Raw genomic sequence first — 21,191 nt, forward strand, 5'->3', positions numbered from 1 at the left:
TTTTATTTTTTTTAAGTGTATAAACATGCTTTGTGGGGATTTCAGAGAAGACTTTTGAGAGATGTAAATTAATCGCTGAATCAGCTTTTCGGACATCTCTACGGTCAACTGCAGTATTATACTTATTTTGGAACCGTATTGTGAAAAATTATTATCGATATGGTGTAATGAAAATGGCAACGTATACTTGGACATTGTAATATTGTGTTTTATTTTTAATTGTACATTGCAAAAAGTTTTTACATAAACAGTTCAAATCATTCAAATTTTGTTGTAACTTACAACCCAACACTTTGTTACTTTTTATTCATGCAAGTTATTTTTTAAATGATTTATTAGAGACTTGTTAGTTTCATATGACTGTGAATGCAAGTTCACAAGCCAAATAAATGTTTGTGAACAAAGAAATGCAAGGGGCCACCTGAAGCCCACACTGAGTTGTTCTCAATCTTTTTTTTTAACCAGATTTGTTTCACACCCTGCGTCAACCTGTTTTCCCCTCCACATCACCCAATGCCACACCAGTCACCCCCTTAATCAGCAGCAGCTCCCAAACACAGGTACAACACATTTGTAGGGCTTGTATGTTCTTCCTGTTTCTTATGCACTTCCTGTCCTCTGCATTTCCTGTCCTCCACCACAACTGCACAGTCATTGCCATAAATCACAAACCTCTACACAGTGTCACACTATCCCTTTGATCACTGTTTTAATATGAATTGAGTAATTTATACAGTATAATCAGTATAAATCTGTATATACAATATAATCCAACATAAGGGGCTCAAATTAGCACAGTTGTCAATCAAGAGAATCACGGTTCTCAAATTAGCACAGTTGTCAATCAAGAGAAACGGAAGGTTTGAAGGATGGACAATTTTGTATGCTTGCTAGAGAACGTGGTAGTGGCAGAAAAAAATATCTCTACATTTGTCAGCCTTTTGAAGATATTTAGTATGCATCTCAATATGTACAATTACTTTGAAATGGCTGGAAAAGTCATGAAAATTAATAAAATCTTTTTTTTTTTATCTTGGAAACGTCATGGAAATTTGTATAGATAATATGATTAACATAACTGTGGGTAATTGAACTACAGAGATTTAAAATGGCTGGGTGTTGATACAGATTTCCCAATTCGAATCTGAATCACAAGCTTTTGATTTCAGTATCGATTCCTATGGGTTCATTTCAGTTACATCATGTCCTTTTGCTTACAAATTGAAGAAATTCTCTGCCATTTAATGCAGTTAATTATACAGGGAACCTTTTTAAAGAGGTACATTACAAGAATATTAATTTAACAAATTTTTCATCATTTTGGTCACTTTTTTTATTTTTATTTTTTCAAATGAACAAAACAAATCCATGTATTAAATCAATAAATAAGATATTACATTTAATATAATTTTGTTTTAATTGTATAATTTGTACTATTTTCTTTTGTTATTAACAATTTTTATTGATTTCATAAAACAAACAAAACATAAAATACAGAATCAAATTATATACATTATATTAATTTCTGAATTAAACACTCTGGACACTTTTGTCCGTACCATATCGCAAATGCGCGATAACTGGGTGTAGCTTCTCCGGTTAGTGTAATTGAATGGCTTTGCAATGGCAAAATAGGGGCAAGAACGTCCTGTTCAAAACAAAACCAGGGAGGGGCTCTCTTAAGTGGAAGCAACCAATGAGCCAAATGTCTGAGACTGAATGTATAATATTAAAACAAAATATTGGGTAGGCCTAGCCCACCCTGGTCAATCGGCCTATATAACTTATTGAAATGTAATCTGGGATGCTTACGATTCCAAATTAAGGACTTTCATTTGGTAGCAATCAAATAGCTTGAAATAAGAGAGGGGGACTTCAACAGGGAGCGATTGTAGCAGGGAGTTGAATTTTGGAATACAATTAAATTTAATAACATTAACCATCCGCCCACATTGCTCAAACCTTTTTATTAAGGGGTCAAATTTAACTAACTAAATCACACAAATTTGCTGGGAATAAAATGCCCAAATACTTTATGCCCTGTTTGGGTCACTGGAAGGTGCCCAGCTGAAAAGCCGTTACTGGGTAGTATGCTGTCAGAGCCAAAGCTTTGGATTTGGACCAACTGACTCTGTATCCTTAGAATTTAGAAAAGGAATTAATAATTCTGTGGAGGCATGGCATAAATCTAGTGGGGTCGGAGACGAATAACAAAATATCATCTGCATAAAGCAAAAGCTTATGCGCCATACCTCCCGCTACCACACCTGGAGAATCATCATCCTTTATTGCGGCTGCTAATGGTTCCAGGGCAAGACCGAACAATAATGGGAAAAGAGGGCAACCCTCCGGGTGCCCCTATCCAGAGTAAAATAATCAGAAATTAACTAATTTGTTGCATCGCCTCAACCAGGTGCCTATATAGTAATTTAATCCATCTAATAAAAGTATTCCCGAACCCGTTTGTTTTCAAAATCTTAAGATTCTACCATATCAAATGCCTTTTCAGCATCAAGTGAGATGGCACCAGAGTCTCTATCATTTGCCACTGACCACATGATATTAATGAAACACCTAATGTTATCAGAAGAGCAGCAGCCCCAAATAAACCCCACCTGATCTATATGTATAAGAGATGTCATAACTTAATCGGTTAGCCAATATTTTTACGTCATATCTGGATCAGGGAAATTGGACCGTAACTCTTACACTTGCTTGAATTCTTTTAAAGAATCAGTCTGATTTAGGCTTGTCATGGTTGGCAGAAGCTTTCCATTCATTAATGATTCTTTATAAACTTCTAACAAAAGTGGAGCCAGTTTTGTAGCATAAGATCTAAAAATTCAGCGGCAAAGGCCTCTGGTCCCGGAGCCTTGTCTGTCTGCAAGATCTTAATTACCTCGCCAAGCTCCTAAGTTTATCTCAGAATAATATATCTCAGTTTTTGCTCAATTGTCAGTTTAGGGAATTCTAATGGTTTCACAAAGTTTCCAATATCTTCATCTTCAACTATAGAGATCAAGATAGAATTCTTTAAAAGCATTATTAATATCAATGGCTGAGGTAAATGTTTCACCACCAGTAGATTTCACTGAGGGAATGTTAGAAAAAGACTTTCTGCTTTATATATTGGCAAGATGGTGCCGGTGTTTTTGGCAGGCCGTCAGTTCCTGAGACTTTTTCCAAGTTTGTTTATTTTATGGTGTTTTATGAGTCTTTTAAGCCAAGTGATTTTAAACTCAAGTGTTGTCTTAAGCCAAAATGCGCTGCCATTAATAGCGTATGATCGGCAAACTCTATTGAACATTAAATTTCTGGTCGATGCGCAATCTCACTGGGTGTCGCTGGATGCTTATTGCACTCCACCACCGCTGCTGGCGGCCATGCCTCCCTTTCTGCGGCGCGTGCCGTGTTTGCCGACGGGAAGGAAACGCCGAAGGCGAAGAGGGAAAAGAGGTGGTGTTGCTGTTCAGATTAAGCTTACCCTTGCGAAAAACCGGGAGAGGTATACCCTTCGGAGTTCCTCTATCAACGAAATGGACTGCTGTCATTTCATAAGACGCCGTTCATTGGAACCATCATATGCTTGGAACATTCTGATCTCCCCGACCTCGTCTGGATTGGAGCAACTGTATCGCCCGCCTCGACTTCATCGTGGTGGTGTGAGATCGTGCAATATTAGACCTTTGCGCCGGATATCTCAAGTAAACAATGACCCCTTTAAACTGAGGATTGCCTTGATCAACGCAAGATCAGTGGTAAATAAGACCTTTTTATTGAATGAATTCTTTACCGCGAGCGGTTTGGATTTTATGTTTATTACTGAAACGTGGATCACGCGTGGAGAAATAAGCCCTTTCTCTGAACTTCGACCACAGAAAAGTACGTTTTATAATACTCCTCGTTTATCTGGTCGAGGAGGAGGGTTGGCTTCTATTTTTAAAGAGAAGTTTAACTGTAGACAAATAGTGACCGAGGAATATCAGTCGTTCGAACTGCAGTTAATGATATTAGACATTGACAACCCAGTGGTAATAGCAGTCATATATAGGCCGCCTAAACAACATAAGGACTTTACCAATGATTTTGGAGATTTTCTCGGAGGTTTGATATCAAAGTTTGATAGACTGCTTATTGTGGGTGATTTTAATATTCATCTGTGTTGTTCTGAAAATTCCCTGGCAAAGGATTTTTTAGGTTTGATTGACTCCTTTGGCCTAACTCAGGAAGTTAAAGGCCCAACCCACATGCATGGCCATACATTAGACCTGGTACTAACACATGGTTTTCTTGTTGAGGACTTAGAATTAAGTGATTACAGTATCTCTGATCATAAACATGTTTTGTTTACTAATCCTGTTGTCTGCCATTTTAACAACCCTGTAAAATCTATTCAGTATTTTCGTAAGTTTTCATCTACAACCTGTGCAGATTTTACTACAAGGTTCAGGGAGGTGTACAATGTGTCAGACAGTGGTCTTCAGGACAGGGGAGTGGATGAACACCTTCAACTGCTACACTTAACCTGTCAAGAAGTGTTGGATGCAGTGGCTCCATTAAAAAGTAAATATTGTAAAAATAGGTCTGATCCCTGGTTGAATGATGATGAGATACGGCGCTGTAGACAAGCTTGCAGGCAGGCGGAAAGAAAATGGAAAAAGGATAAACTTCAAATCTTTTATAACATTTTTAAGGAAACTTTAACACAATTTCAGAGAGCTGTAAAATCAGCTGAATCTAGATACTTCACAGAACTTATAGAGAAAAACTTGAATAATCCGAAAACACTTTTTAATATTATTAATATTGTAGTAAATCCTTCGCCTAAGTTAAAATTAACTCCGTCCCCGTCTGTATGTGAGAACTTTCTTGATTATTTTATTTCTAAGATTGATGCAATTAGACTGGATTTCTCACCGATGATTTATAAACCATTAAGTCCTGTTCGGCATATTGCAGTTTTTGATCAATTTGAATTGGCTACATTTCAGTGGTTACAAAAGGTGGTAAGTAAATTAAAACCCACAGGCTCCGATGGAGATATGGTCCCTCCATGGTTTTTTAAAGAAACTATTGAGGTGATTGGGCCTGGTACCTTGCAAATTATAAATAACAGTTTAGATACTGGGATATTTCCAAACATGTTGAAACAGGCATGTGTGCAGCCTTTACTAAAGAAACCAAATCTGGACCCGACTGTCCTGGCTAACTTCAGACCGGTATCTCATCTTTCATTTTTAGAAAAAATTGTTTTTCATCAATTAAATAACTTTGTAGAAGAACATAAGATCGGTGAAGTCTACCAGTCTGGTTTCAAGACACACCACTCAACTGAGACAACACTTGTAAAAGTTTTTAATGATTTGTTGATGACTGTTGATGTTGGAAAGTCTGCTGTGTTAGTTTTATTAGATTTAACCGCGGCTTTTGATACAATTGATCACTCAGTGATGATTTCACGTTTGGAGGAGTATGTGGGGGTTCAGGGGAAGGTCCTGGAGTGGTATAAATCCTATCTGACTGGTTGAAGTATGGTAGTGAAGATCGGGACATGTTCTTCTAGATCAGCACCGATCATGTGTGGTGTGCCGCAAGGCTCCATTCTTGCTCCTATTTTATTTTCTCTCTATATGATTCCGTTGGGAAATATTTTCAGGAAACATAACATTAAGTTTCACTGCTACGCTGATGACGTACAAGTGTATCTGCCACTGTCACATGAAAATGGTTTAGAACCACTTATGGCCTGTCTTAAAGATCTTAAAACATGGTTGACTTTGAATTTTTTACATTTAAATGAAACCAAGACTGAGATTATTGTCTGCAGTTCTAGTGGAGCCAAGGGTACAGCAGAAATAGACTTTGGCCTTTTGTCACCTCATGTTAAAACATGTATTCGAAATCTAGGTGTAAATATGGACAGCTCTTTAAAACTAGACAAACAAATTAATTCTGTTGTAAAGTCAAGTTTCTTTCACTTACGCAATCTAGCAAAGATGAAATCATGCTTGACGTTTAAAGGCCTTGAAACCGCGATCCACGCTTTGATAACATCCAGACTTGATTATTGTAATGCGTTATATACGGGAATTAGTCAGTCATCTATTTCTGGTTTACAAAAAGTTCAAAATTCAGCTGCTAGACTTTTAATGGGGATTAAAAAGCGTGAACACATTACTCCTACCCTGATCTCCTTGCACTGGCTTCCGGTTTATTATATGATTGATTTTAAACTTTTGTTACTGGTGTACAAATCTCTGCATGGACTCACGACCGCCTATCTGTCAGATCTTTTAACTGAATATCAGACTGGACGAAGTTTAAAATCAGCGACTCAGAAGCTACTCAAAATACCTAGGACACATCGAAATAAAAAAGGTGATCGTGCCTTTGCTGTAGCAGCGCCTAAACTTTGGAATGGTTTGCCTGAACATATTAGAGATGCCGCTAATGTGCAGGATTTTAAAAGACAACTTAAAACACATCTGTTTTCAATAGCTTTTAATCAGTGATAATTTTTTTTTTTTTTATTAAACGTGCTGCTGCCTATGTGATGCTTTTAAGATTAGATCTTTTTTACCTACTGTGTTATGTGTTACAATGTAAAGCACTTTGGTCAACTTGTGTTGTTTTTTTAAATGTGCTATATAAATAAAGTTGCTATTGCTATATATCTACCCAAAAGCTTTGTCCCCCGACTCAAAGTATGACTGTCTTGCCCTGAATAGCCAAAACTCCACCTAATGACAAAATAGTATTATATCTGTATTTCAATTAGGGCTGCAACTAACAATTATTTTGATAATCAATTAATATAATGATTATTATAACAATTATTAGACTATTCGGCAATTATTGCAACGATTAATCATTAGCTCTTAACCGATTATTCAGCTTGTGCCCTGGCTTAAAAGGTTGTATTAATCGTGCTTACTAACAATAAAGAGATCTTTTAAAAAGACCTCAAAATGACATTCATTGAATTAAAGGGGGAACATTTTTTTTTAATTAAGTTTAATTCCGTAAAGAACTACACTGCAAAATATCCTATTGTTATCAATGTTTTTGTCTTGTTTTACATTTAAAATGGTCTAAAAATACTTAAAACCAGATAAATTTACTTGAGATGATATTTAGACTTGCTTTAAGAGAATGTATCTTCAATATAAGTGTAACGAGACTCTGGTAAGTTGGGATCCATCTGCGGTTCTCTATTGAAAAGGCAGAACACAAGTCGTACAGGCAAGGTCGTGGGCAGGCAAACAGGGAATATAACAGGCAGGCAGTAGCGTAACTAGAACAGGCAGGGGTCTGAGCAGGCAGCAAACAATCGAGGTACGAGACAGGCAAGAGGTAAACAAGGCAGGTAGCAAACAGACAAGGTCTAAGTAACAGGCTAGGTTGGCACACTGGATAACTAGGGTATGAGTACAGAGATTAACTTGCTTGGAAATGTCGCCGGGGCAAACAAGACTTCGCAATGAGGGAATACACAGTCACGATTAAATAGGGCAGTGGAAACAAGGGACAGCTGTGGAGTAATCAGACCTAGGTATGCGGGCTAAAGGGAAATGTAGTCCTAAGGGTCAATACTCCGGTGAATCCGATCTCCGATGACTGAAGGAGGAGGCGCCCTCACCGGTGTTCGTGACAGTAAGTGTATTTTGTATATACGTGTATTTTTTTCACTTGGTTATACTTCTGCTAGTGCAGTAAAGCAAAATATACTTATAACTACTCGCAGAAGTATAACCAAGTGAAAAAAAATACAGGTATATACAAAATACACTTATATTTAAGATGCATTCTCTTAAAGCAAGTCTAAATATCTTCTATGCTGCTTCTCAGGTGAATTCATCTTTTTTTAAAGGACTTTTAGATATTTTAAAATATTTGTATTTTTATATTATATTCAACGTTCTTAGATAAAATAGCTGCTAAAGAAAATTTACATTGTTTTAAATTAGTTTTATATATTTTTATTGGAAAACAACCCAAATCAAAAATGTATTTTGTTTCAGTGTACAATGGGACGATGACTACCCTCTCTCACTTTTCTGTTCACTTCAGTCCATCTTTAACTCTCAAATAACAAACTCTCTCTTATTAATAAAGCTGCGTATTGCCACGTATTTCTTCATGATAAGAAATGCACAGTGACATTTTATGATTCAATAAGTCACAAGCCATTGTGTTATAATCTAGCTTTAGCAAGTGCGGGCTCGAGGGATAAGCGTCCCCGTGACAGGGTGTGTATCAGCCGGATGCTGTTCAACCTCCCACTTAGAATCTGGGAAACGTTTAATGTTATTTGAATTGGTGCTATTTTAATGTGCATTTCTGTATTTAAACTGTGGAAGGCTTTTTTTGGAAAATGTTACACATAGTTTTGCTTTCCTAAAAAGGAAATAAATGTGTACACAAGAAAATGTGTATTTAGAGTAAAATTTCATCACTTTCAAAATCTGCGATTTAATGGTGATTAATACCAAAAATAAAAATTATGCGATTAATCGCAATTTAAAATGTTTAATCGTCTATCAGCACTAATATACAGTGTGTGTGTGTGTGTGTGTGTGTGTGTGTGTGTGTGTATAAATATATGTGTGTGCATACAATTTCTAGGCATTTATTGATGGAGAACATGGAATTTGTAAAATTTTAAACCGCTCGTATGTGACCAAAATGATAAGAACTTATGGTAAAATAATTTTTTTCATAATGTACCAATTTCAAAGGTCTCATGTATAGTTAACATTAGCTGAGAGAAAATGTATTCATATGTAAATAAAATTGACATTATAACTGAAATATGCCCAAATGACAAAAACGTAATTAAACCGATTCAAAAGCTTGTGATTTGAAATGAAATTGAATAAATATTATTACCAGCCCTAGTCTACAAGGAAAAATATTTTCTCCTGAATATCGTGGCACTGTTTAAATACAAAATACTCTTTTTCTTATAATAATGTGTAGTCAATTGCTCACTTTTTCGAGGAAATCCTTAGAAATAATTACATTTTAACATTATTTGACCTGCAACAGGGTTTATAAAAAAAAAATCCTGCAACATATAGAAGCGTTTTAACATACCAAAATAAATGTAAGACTTGACTTGGACTTATTTGAAAGATTTGAGACTTGACTTGTTCTCTGCGTAAAGACTTATGAACATGTCTGCAATGCAGTCTACACGTTACAAAATGTTGTGCTAATCTCTAATTTCTGTTTTTTTGCTAGCCTCCTTTGCTTTCCTCCATGCCGCTCTCTACAGATGCCATGCCATTGGACTATCGCCTCATTCCCTCTGCGCCGTTGGCCAGCCATCTCTCAGCAACCAATCAGGACATTGGTAACTCTGTTGGCTCCTCCTACCAACAGAACTACATGCCTCTGTTTTCGGAGCAAGTGACCCGTCCTCCCCCGGCTCTCATGCCACCACCAGCCCCGTCCCTCCCCCAGCCCCCCACCCTCCTCAGTGTGGAGGCGTTTCTACAGTCACCACAGCTACCAAGCCCACTCCAAGCATCCCACCTTCATCAGTAAAAACTTTCACCGCTCCTTCCATAGTAACGCCTACTGATGCGGCCACTACCTTAAGTCACAGGTCAAGCTTTGAGCTGCCTGGTGCGCCATCTCCACAGCCTGTGGCCTCAGCCTCTGCCTCACAGCCACTGAACTTTGCATTGCCCAAACCCATCCAGAACTCTGTCTCTAGTAAAAAGACCCGACACCCACAGAGACCAATTGTCCCAGCCAATCCACTGCCCTCTCCTCAGCTCATACTCACAGGTTTGTGGCACTTCTCGTTACAGACATTGTAACGTGCTGATTAAAGATGATATGTGTAATTTCTGTGGCACTAGCCTCAACAAACAGAATTGCGAGGAAATAAAATGACAGAGTTCCCAAACACTCTCCTGTCTGCCATTAGGCAGCCAAAACAGATAATCAATCTATAAAGTTGTCTATGCGTATTTATCGAAGTTATGAGAAAATATTTTTACATCAAACAAATTACACTCTTCAGCTTTAAAGTTGGTATTACCTGTAGAGAGATGTTCATTATACTGCTCCAATATTTTTGTTATTATTCAGGTTGCTAGCTAGAAACATTCTGACAGTTTGGGGGTATTTACACTATCACTTCATGTGTTTTTATTATTGGATGGCCATCCAGTCATGAAAATGTGAAACCTAAGAGATCTGTTACAGATTATTTGTACCAATTCACACCAGTTGATGCATAGTATATACAGTAGGGTTGTCGATTTAACGCGTTAATTCAGTGCGATTTAATTCGATTTAAAAATAACGTGTTCAAAAAATTTAGCCAATTAATCGCAATGCTCCCGGATTGTAATAAGGAAGATTCCTGAAAAATGCAAGCTTGTAGTACCACCTGTTTACTCCAGAGGGCAGTAATTGAATGGTATGGTAACACGCAGTTTATACAGTGAAGAAAACAACCAGACAGCACAACACAAACATGCATTACGTTCTTGCATTAAAAAAATTTGGAGCGAAATTCAAACTAAGGGATCTCAAGATGTGTTCTAAGTATTAAACTATATTTAACTTGACACGGTGACCTAAACATTTTATGTTTATGACGCAACACACCCGAGACACTACACAAGCATGTCTGACGCTTGTTGAAATTGACTGGTCCTTAAACAAGCCCTCGTAATAAATCTCGAACTGATTGACAAATTCACTTGCGAAATGGATTGCTTTGAACTGTACGCCAATGATTTACTTATGTTCAATAATATGTAACCAATACATTGTATTCTAAAGCCGTTTTTTGTATTGTCTTATCAATGATTAACTCTTCTGGCACAAGAATGTAATCCATTTTAATTATCTGAATATATATTTCATTTTTTAATATTTAAAGATAATTATTTCATCATTATATATTTAATTATTGTTATATGAGGGGCTTTCTCAGCAAATATTTGTATTTGCGATTAAATACGATTAATCACGATTAATTAATCGGGACATCATGTAATTAATTCAATTAAAAATTTTCATCGATTGACAGCCCTAATATACAGTAATTGTATTCCATGTTATACAGGTGAAACTCGAAAAATTAGAATATCGTGCAAAAGTTCATTAATTTCAGTAATTCAACTTAAAAGTTGAAACTAATATATTATATAGACTCATTACAAGCAAAGTAAGATATTTCAAGCCTTTATTTGATATAATTTTGATGATTATGGCTTACAGCTTATGAAAATCCCAAATTCAGAATCTCAGAAAATTAGAATATTACATGAAATCAATAAAAAAAAGGATTTTAAATACAGAAATGTCGGCCCTCTGAAAAGTATAATCATGCATATGTACTCAGTACTTGGTTTGGGCCCCTTTTGCATTAATTACTGCCTCAATGCGGCGTGGCATGGATGCTATCAGCCTGTGGCACTGCTGAGGTGTTATGGAAGACAAAGATGCTTCAATAGCGGCCTTCAGCTCTTCTGCATTGTTTGGTCTCATGTCTCATCTTTCTCTTGGCAATGCCCCATAGATTCTCTATGGGGTTCAGGTCAGGCGAGTTTGCTGGCCAATCAAGCACAGTAATACCATGGTCATTGAACCAGGTTTTGGTACTTTTGGCAGTGTGAGCAGGTGCCAAGTCCTGCTGGACAATTAAGTCAGCATCTCCATAAAGCTTGTCTGCTGAAGGAAGCATGAAGTGCTATAAAATGTCCCGGTAGACGGCTGCGTTGACTCTGGACTTAATAAAGCACAGTGGACCAACACCAGCCGATGACATGGCTCCCCAAACCAACACAGACTGTGGAAACTTCACACTGGACTTCAAGCATCTTGGATTGTGTGCCTCTCCATTCTTCCTCCAGACTCTGGGACCTTGGTTCTCTTACGAGAGGTTCTCTTGTATTGCGTAAGCTAGCTTACGCTACGGGAAAGATTCATCTTTTCTGAGATATTGAAGCCAAAAAATTATCCTTAATTTTTGTATCCATTGTCAGTGCGGCAGCTGCAGACCTTGAGCGGGCTATCTAGCGAGCTCATAGGTTGCTCTGCAGCAACTGCTGCAGCCTATAGACGAGCTTGGGCGAACTCGCATCCAATGAGAGGCGTCCGCGCGCTCACTGCATCAAAGCCCGCCAAAATGGCCATGACTAGAGTGCATATAAGCGTAGTTCGTAGGCTGGAACCCTGATTTTCATCTCTTCAGCGAAGCTCTTCGCATCACTGAACTGGAAGCCGCGTCGCCGTTCGAGGGGCATCAAGCAAGCGTGGACAGCGCTCGAAGAAGCCGGCCGTCTTCGCCACCTTCAGCCGTCCTGCGAGCTACGCCATCCGGCGACGTATCCTTTTAAAAGCAAGCTAGTTCTTAAGAACTTCACAAAAGAGTACTGAGCGTCTTTTTAAGATGCCTCGCTCCACTTGCGCCTCATGCCGCTCCTCTCAGCACCGGAGACCGCCACATCATCTGGCGCTCTCTGCCTGGGACTGGGGCATGCAGAGCTCGCCTCGCCGGGCGGATGCGATCTCTGCGAGGAGCTGCCGATGTCGACCCTGCGGGCTCGACTCGAAGCGCTCAGGACCGAAGCCGCCACGCTGCCTTCCGTTCAGCCGCGCAGAAAAAAGCGCCGCGCTCAGAGGCTGCCGGAAACAATGGTAGAAGCGATTGCCTCGCCGGAGCCCATCCCTCGAGCATCGCCTTCACCCTCCCCGCCCAACCGGGATGCGCAGTTGCCGCCGAGCTGCTGCTCTGCTGCCATCTCGGACAAAGAAGCGGAGGATAAGGGCTGTTCCATCATGGCTTCGGACAGCGAGGAGTGGTCAGGCTCACACGCCTCCTCCTCGGCCCAGGAATCCAGCAGGACCCGCGCCGGAGTCGAAAGGGAACTAACACGCCTCCTCACACAGGCCGCCGACCGCCTCGGGCTCGAGTGGTCACCGCCCTTGAGCAGGCACCCAACAGACTTGACGGCTGCTTTCTACAGAGCCGCCGCCAGCAGCACCCGCTACCGGGCCGCACCCTTCCTGCCGGAACTCCACGCCGAGCTTTCCAAATCATGGAACGCGCTTTCTCGGCCAGGGTCCGATCCCACGCCTCCACCTCTCTTGCTTCGTGGACGGCGCCACTGAGAAGGGCTACGCTTCCATCCCTCCGGTCGAGGATGCGGTAGCAGCACACCTTTGCCTGCCCTCCGCGAGATGGCGGTCTAAACCAGTGCTCCCGCCTAAGGCCTGCAGAACAACTTCCGCCTGTGTTGGCGCGCTTATTCCGCTGCCGGCCAAGCTGCATCTGCTCTGCACTCTATGGCCGTCCTACAGATCCTCCAAGCGGACCTTCTGCGGAGTGGGATGAGGAAAGCAGGCATCCAGAGGCGGTTGCAGACATACGGAGTGCTACGGACCTCGCCCTCCGCGCTACCAAAGCTGCAGCCCAAGCTATAGGGAAGTGCATGGCCGCTTGACTGTGACCGAGAGACATCTGTGGTTAACGCTAGCCGACATGGGAGAAGCAGAGCGCTCTACGTTCCTCAAAGCACCGCTCTCTCCATCCGGTCTCTTTGGCTCCGCGGTGAGTGGTATCATTGACCGGTTTTCAGAGGTCCAAAAGCCACACAAGCCATGAATCTCTTTCTGCCTCGTCGCGCTTAGCTCCTCTGCAGGCCGCTCACGTGATCAGCCTCCTGCACGAGCCTCTTCACAGCCTCAGCTCAACAATCTCAGTCTTCTCAGCGTCGACAGGGCGGCCGCCTCGATCAGGCTCAGACAGCCGCCGCAGACCGCCGCTCCGCTGGCCTCGATTTAAGGTAACGCTGAAACCAGAGCAACCGAAGTCTTCCTAACTTTGTTGAACAAACGACGGCTCAGTCCCACCGCAGCCGACCACCGTCAAAGCTTTGCCCCTGTCAGTCCCCTTCTCTCAGGCTACTACAGTGGTGAATTTAGCAGCCAACAAGCCGGTGACACTGCCCGCTTGCTCTGCACTCAAACGCCGTTTTCACGGCGACCCAAATAAATCTTGTAAAGAGCAAACATGTCTTATGTGTAGAAAATGTGCCCACAACCCAGTGTTCGCCCTACACACAAGCATAACACATCCCGTGCTCCCTATCAGAGCACGCCTCATAAAGCGGTTACTGAACCGCTCGAAGCGCCAGAGTCAATGAAGGCGCTCACAAATGCGCTGCGCGCCCATTCTCTGGCTGCTCTGTCACACCGACCAGCCCTATGTGTAGAAAATGTGCCCACAATCCAGTGTTCACTTCTGCACACAAGCACTGCATGTCTCGTGTCCCCACCAGAGCACGCTCACATAAAGCGGTTACTGAACCGCTCGAGTGCTAGAGTCAATAAATGCGCCCACGAATACGCTGGCGCTACCATTCTCTGCCCGCTCTGTTACACGGCCAGCAAACATTCCTCTGTGTGTAAGTCCCGTGCCCATGACTATGCTTGTGCATCACGTAACAGATGTGACTCTTTCCCCATTTATTCCAATCGGAAGTCACTCACAAAACAGCCTGTTCATGCTGTCTGCGAGCAATCATGCATGAACACACTAAACGCGCCACACATTTTGTTCAGCTCTGTGTGCGGCAATCAGAGCGAATTGGCCATTCACCCTCTAGCGTTACGCTTCAAAGCGTGGGAAGCTATTCCAGGGATATCCAATTGGGTGTTAAGCACAATACAACAGGGCTATTTGCTACAGTTCGATCGCCGCCTCCTCGCCTCAGAGCTGGCTCGAAACCACTGTGAACACGGAAGCAGCGTGCATGCTTCGCTCAGAAATAGCAAGCCTTCTGTGCAAAAGGGCCATAGAGAAAGTGCCACCCTCTCTGAGCGAAGTCGGGGCTTTACAGCCGTTATTTTGTTGTTCCCAAGAAAGACGGCGGCCTCAGACCCATATTAGATCTCAGGGTTTTGAACAAGGTGCTTGCAAAAAGACCGCTCAAAATGCTTACAATCAGGAAACTCCTCGCGCATGTGCGCCAGAGGGACTGGTTTATTTCTCTCGATCTGAAAGATGCATACTTTCAGATTCAGATAAATCCCGTCACAGGCCATTCTTGAGATTCGCCTCGACGGCCAGGTTTATCAATACACCGTCCTCCCGCTCGGCCTGTCCTTAGCACCCCGTACTTTCACGAAGTGCATGGATGCGGCGCTCGCACCCCTGTGGAGTCAGGGTTTGCGAATTTTGAACTATTTGGACGACTGGCTGATTATGGCACAGTCACATATGGAGCTTCTGTCTCACAGAGCAGTTCTCCTCAGCCATCTGAACAGTTTGGGTCTTGCAGTCAATTGGACCAAGAGCTCACTACAGCCCAGTCAGACAATTTCCTTCCTTGGAATAGAACTAGACTCCGTGGCAATGACGGCTCGCTTATCTACACAGCGCGCGCCGTGTTCAGCGACTAGCCGCATCTTTTCAGATGAACAGCCTCACGCCTCTGAAGAAATTCCAGAGAGTGCTAGGTTACATGGCCTCATCCGCAGCAGTACTTCAGCTGGGTTTACTGCACATGCGCCCGCTTCAGCATTGGCTAAACACCGCGCGTCTCGCCGGGCTTGGGCCACAGGCCGCCAGCCCATCAAGGTGACTCAGACCTGTATATCAGCTCTGCAGCCCTGGACAGTGGCCGAATGGTATCAGCGGGGAGTGACAATGGGAGCTGTATCTCGCCGAAAAGTCATCTCGACAGACGCGTCCAACACGGGTTGGGGCGCGGTCTGCGAGGGCTCTCCGGTTTTCGGCCTATGGTCAGTTCAGGAAAAGCTCCTTCACATAAATTGTCTGGAAATGATAGCGGTCGTGTATGCGCTCGTGCGCTTTCTCCCGGTCATTCAGGGTCACCACGTCCTGGTCCGTTCGGACAACAGATCTGTGGTATCCTACCTAAACCGTCAGGGTGGTGTCAGATCCAGGAACCTCTTCCATTTGACGAAACGCATACTGAGTTGGTCCCAGTGCCACCTGCGCTCGCTGAGGGAGATGCACGTGCCAGGCCACCTGAACGACGGCGCGGACACACTGTCCAGAGACAATATTCCCCCAGGGGAATGGTCCCTGAACGCTCAAACAGTCCAGACGTTATGGCACCTATTCGGCAGAGCAGAGATAGACCTCTTTGCGTCCAAAGAGAACTCTCACTGGCCAATATTTTTCTCGAAAAGCGAGGACGCGCTGGCCCAGACGCCCGCTTTACGCCTTCCCTCCCGTCTCGTTATTGCCACAGGTAATGCAGAGGATCAGGGAAACGCGTCACTCAGTGCTCCTCATAGCCCTGCGTTGGGAGAATCAGACATGGTTCCGTCAGCGCTGCGTGTCTTGAGTTTGGACCAAGTGACTCCAAGGTCATTTTGAAGCCTAGACACGGCTATGTTCCCAAGGTGATCGGTACTCCTTTCAGAGCTGCCAGCACCCGATAGCGAACGCGACGCCAATCTCCTTTGCCCGGTCAGAGCACTGAGATTGTATACTGCGCGCTCCGCCGCTTTCAGACGCTCTGAGCAGCTTTTTGTTTCGTTCGGAGGGCGCACCAAAGGTCTCGCCGCCTCGAAACAGACACTATCTAGATGGATAGTGGACGCTATTGCTGCTGCATACGCGTCAAAAGACCTGCCATGCCCGTTGGGCATTAGGGCTCACTCCACTAGAGGCATGGCATCCTCGTGGGCATGGTCCAGCGGGATTTCCATTCACGACATATGTGTGGCAGCGGGATGGACTTCCCCCTCCACCTTTGTCAGATTTTACAATATGGAAGTGCCCGCTCTGCAGGCAAAACTACTAGCGGTTTAATAAGCTACAGCTCCCCTGGTGAGCTGCACTGATGGGTCACATTCCACACAGACCGGCACCGCCGCTCTGTCGTTCCTTCCCACTATGTGCTTATGTATTACACAATCAATGACCCGCATTCTTGCTGGCCAAATATTATTTCCCCACTCATAAGGGCTCCCCGGGTCCCCCTTAATTCCCTGGGGCTCATACAGTGGATGCTTGAGCGCACGGCGTTGACAATGGGTTCCCATAGCGTAAGCTAGCTTACGCAATACGAGAGAACCTCTCGTAAGAGAACGTATCGGTTACCTAACGTAACCTCGGTTCTCTCTAGATGAGGGAACGAGTATTGCGTAGCCGGCCGTCGTTCGCGCCACGGCGACTTTTCGCTTCAGTCAATGAAAACCAGGGTTCCAGCCTACTGAACTACGCTTATATGCACTCTAGTCACGGCCATTTTGGCGGGCTTTGATGCAGTGAGTCGCGGACACCTCTCATTGGATGCGAGTTCGCCCAAGCTCGTCTATAGGCTGCAGCAGTTGCCGCAGAGCAACCTATGAGCTCGCTAGATAGCCCGCTCAAGGTCTGCAGCTGCCGCACTGCGTTGACAATGGATACAAAAATTAAGGATAATTTTTTGGCTTCAATATCTCAGAAAAGATGAATCTTTCCCGTAGCGTAAGCTAGCTTACGCAATACTCGTTCCCTCATCTAGAGAGAACCGAGGTTACGTTAGGTAACCGATACGTTTCCAAATGAGATGCAAAATTTGCTCTCATCAGAAAAGAGGACTTTGGACCACTGAGCAACAGACCAGTTCTATTTTTCTTTAGCCCAGGTAAGACGTTTGACATTTGAAGCCCATGTCCAGGACCCGTCTGTGTGTGGTGGCTCTTGATGCAGTAACTCCAGCCTCAGTCCACTCCTTGTGAAGCTCCCCCACACATTTGAATGGCCTTTTCCTGACAATCCTCTCCAGGCTACGGTCATCCCTGCTGCTTGTGCACCTTTTTCTTCCACACTTTTCCCTTCCACTTAACTTTCTATTAATGTGCTTTGATACAGCACTTTGAGAACATCCAACTTCTTTTGCAATTACCTTTTTGAGGCTTTCCCTCCTTGTGGAGGGTGTCAATGATGTTTTCTGCACAACTGTCAGGTCAGCAGTCTTCCCCATCATTGTGAATTCAACTGAACCAGACTGAGAGACCATTTAAAGGCTCAGGAACCCTTTGCAGGTGTTTAGCTGATTAGAGTGTGACACTTTGAGCCTACAATACTGAACCTTTTCACAATATTCTAATTTTCTGAGATTCTGAATTTGGGGTTTTCATAAGCTGTAAGCCATAATCATCAAAATTATATCAAATAAAGGCTTGAAATATCTTACTTTGCTTGTAATGAGTCTATATAATATATTAGTTTCACCTTTTAAGTTGAATTACTGAAATTAATGAACTTTTGCACGATATTTTAATTTTTCGAGTTTCACCTGTATGTAAAAGATAAAACAGGCCATAAAATATTTAATTCTCCATAAAATTTTATAAAATTAAAAAATTAAGTTTAACCATGAATTGAACTCCACTTAAATGTGATGGATGGGTTGACATTTGCTGTGCTCAAAATGGCTTCTAACTCTAAGAGTTTAGAGTTACTGTTCTGAAGGGAATTCATCAATGAGCCATTCAATACCGGTTGATTAACCATTAAAAGTGACAGAACATGTAAATATACTACATTTATTGTTGCTGTTTTACAAGACAACTATTATTTTTTTGGTTTTTCTTTTAAAATTGAGTGAATAGTCTTGAAATGGACTGAATTGTTCAATGCTGATCTTGTTCAAATCATAACTCCATTACCAGGTCCTACCAGTGCTGTCATTGTTACTCCGTCCCCTCTCAACACTGATGTTGTCCCCACCACTGGTGTGGTCATTGCCTCCTCCAGTATTCCTGGTGTAAGCTTTCCTCCATGTCCTATCCTCAGTAGAAAAAAATGGAATTAATAATGCCTTTTGGTCCCAAGCCAACACATAATGTTTTTTATTCAATGTTCTGGAGTAATTTATATACTGCATAATGATTGATGTAACTCCATATTGCAAAGATGCCTGTACTTTGGCAGATTCTTATTAGTTCTCTCATACCAAATGTATTTGCTTAACATTTTGACTCCATTATGAAATAATTTTTTTTAAGTGATAGTTCACTCAAAAATGACAGTTGTCATCATTTACTCACCCTCATGTTATTCCAAACCTGTATTATTTTCTTTCTTCCATGGTACATAAAAGGAGAATGCTGACCCTGCTCTTTTGCATACATTGAAGGTGAATTGTGACCAGGGGCTGTCAAGCTCCAAAAATGACGGAAAGCACCATAAAGTTAGTACATACTAGGGATGTCATAAATTATGTTTATTGATCCACACGTTATTTTATCAATATATTTTTAAGGCATCGATATATTAAAATTAGCCGACATTTAAATTAGAAGCCCAATTATCGTGCTTTCTAATTCACTCAACTGGCCTCTGTTTAACAGTCTGGCATAATAACTTTGGGAGACAACAAGAGGGCGATATACCATTTACTGAAGCCGGTCATGGTCACACACAAGTACGCACACAAGTACACACACACAGGACAAGCAGATGCGGCACAGATGGCAGTCCAAAGTTACAAAGGTTTTTGTACTTCAAGAAAGAACAAAGTGATGTGGATGAATTTGCAGGTTAGTGAAACATGTGTAACTGCGAAAACTGAACTATTCGAAATGGCAGCATTTATTATGCAATTTCTCTGTATGTAGCCTTGAATATGACTTTGATTCAAGCCGTCAAAACCCATTTTTATTGAAAATGCATTGTGTAGGCTCTATGAAAGATACTTGCACACAATATATCATCCAGTTATACTAGAGTAAATAATATTTGTCCTTTTTTATAATGATCTGAGTTTGAATTTAATGGAAAACTATGCAAGTTGCGCTCCGTGGCATTTCAGAATGTTGACGCTCAATGTTGGCGGTGTGTGCATACCTTTTATAGAAAATAAATAATTGTTTCTAATTTTAAAATGCGTCGTGTCATCATCAGACATGTCTGGTGTGCGACCCCCTTTAATTTACCCTGCCACTCACTTTACCAAAGTTGTGTTGCCCTATTTTCTATCTGAATAAATCTTGATATATATCAGTAATCATCGGGGAAAATCTTACATTTATTGATGTGTCAAAAGGGCATTGATCCCAAGCCTAGTACATACAACCTGTGTGCTGTATTCCAAGTCTGCTGGATCCATATGACAGCTTTGTGTGAGTAACGTTTGTAAGAAATTGAATGAATATGATTTGATCGCTACAACGGAGGGCAGGATTTTCAGTGAATAATGTCTGTTCATACACTAAGCTATAGGATACAGTTTAATGGTTCATTTTTGGAGCTTCAAAGACTCTTATCACCAATCGCTTGAATTATATAGAATGGAACATCCAGCTTCACTTCTTTTGAGATCTGTGAGAGAAAGTCATAAAGATTTGGAGTGACATAGTGAGCAAATGTTGACAAATGATTTGGGCAAACTGTCCCTTTTCATAATCCTACAAATAAACCAGTTCTTATTTAAAAAATCTTCATTTGTGAAATTTTCAAACTGTTGCAGGGATCTGCTGGTTTTCACATTCTTCCTCAAACACAGAAGTCTCCTCAGCTAAATGTGCCCAAGGAAGAAACCACTACATCTTTATCCAACAACAAGACATCGGCACAGTCATCAAGTACAGGTCAGATTCAAAAGAATTGGTTTGTGCTTGATTGATTCTGATTGGTCAATTGTGGCATTCTGCGATCAAATATTTTTGTATAGGCAAACGTTTTCATCTATTTCTCTGAGATATTTTCTTATTACATAATAATAACATTTCAGCTCAAACCGATATTTGATGTTAATTTATTTTTTGTACGAAGTTGCGTAATAATTGGAAATAATGTACAAGAAGCTAGTCTTTATCGAAAAAGTTACCCTTGTATCATACAAGACAAGACTGGTGACAAGACTTGTCCTGGTCAGGGTTTATTTTGTGATAAAGACCAGCTGACTGTACTCTATCCCTTACATTTAGGATTTAATTTCTTTAATTGAATGTATGATTCAAAGGAAGCCTTATTTTTTCCTTTTTTTTTTAGCACATGATGAACGACGAGTCTCAGGTCAAGGGTCACCATTGGGATCAGAACAGGTGCCAAGCCCACAGTCACCTTTGAGTAGCAGCAGCACAGGCCTGGCCAAGAACGAAGCCAGTCAGGTACAGTTGATGATATCACACTCTATTATGGGTGTACCAGTTGTAAACCAGTTGCCATCTCCTAATCAGTTTGTACAGAGATA

The 21,191-nt window shown here is 41.8% G+C and overlaps 1 protein-coding gene across 1 annotated transcript in view; it reads left to right on the forward strand.

Moving 5' to 3' along the window:
- The window catches only part of mlxip (MLX interacting protein), a 32,722-nt gene that overhangs the window by 682 nt on the left and 10,849 nt on the right, over nt 1–21,191 (forward strand). The window contains 6 exon segments of the mRNA XM_052095456.1: nt 466–560; nt 9,244–9,460; nt 9,463–9,795; nt 18,667–18,761; nt 20,466–20,586; nt 20,990–21,108. Of these exon segments, the coding sequence (XP_051951416.1) occupies nt 466–560; nt 9,244–9,460; nt 9,463–9,795; nt 18,667–18,761; nt 20,466–20,586; nt 20,990–21,108 (980 nt within the window).

The sequence above is a fragment of the Xyrauchen texanus genome, chromosome 3 (assembly GCF_025860055.1).
Source record: "Xyrauchen texanus isolate HMW12.3.18 chromosome 3, RBS_HiC_50CHRs, whole genome shotgun sequence".
NCBI lineage: Eukaryota > Metazoa > Chordata > Actinopteri > Cypriniformes > Catostomidae > Xyrauchen > Xyrauchen texanus.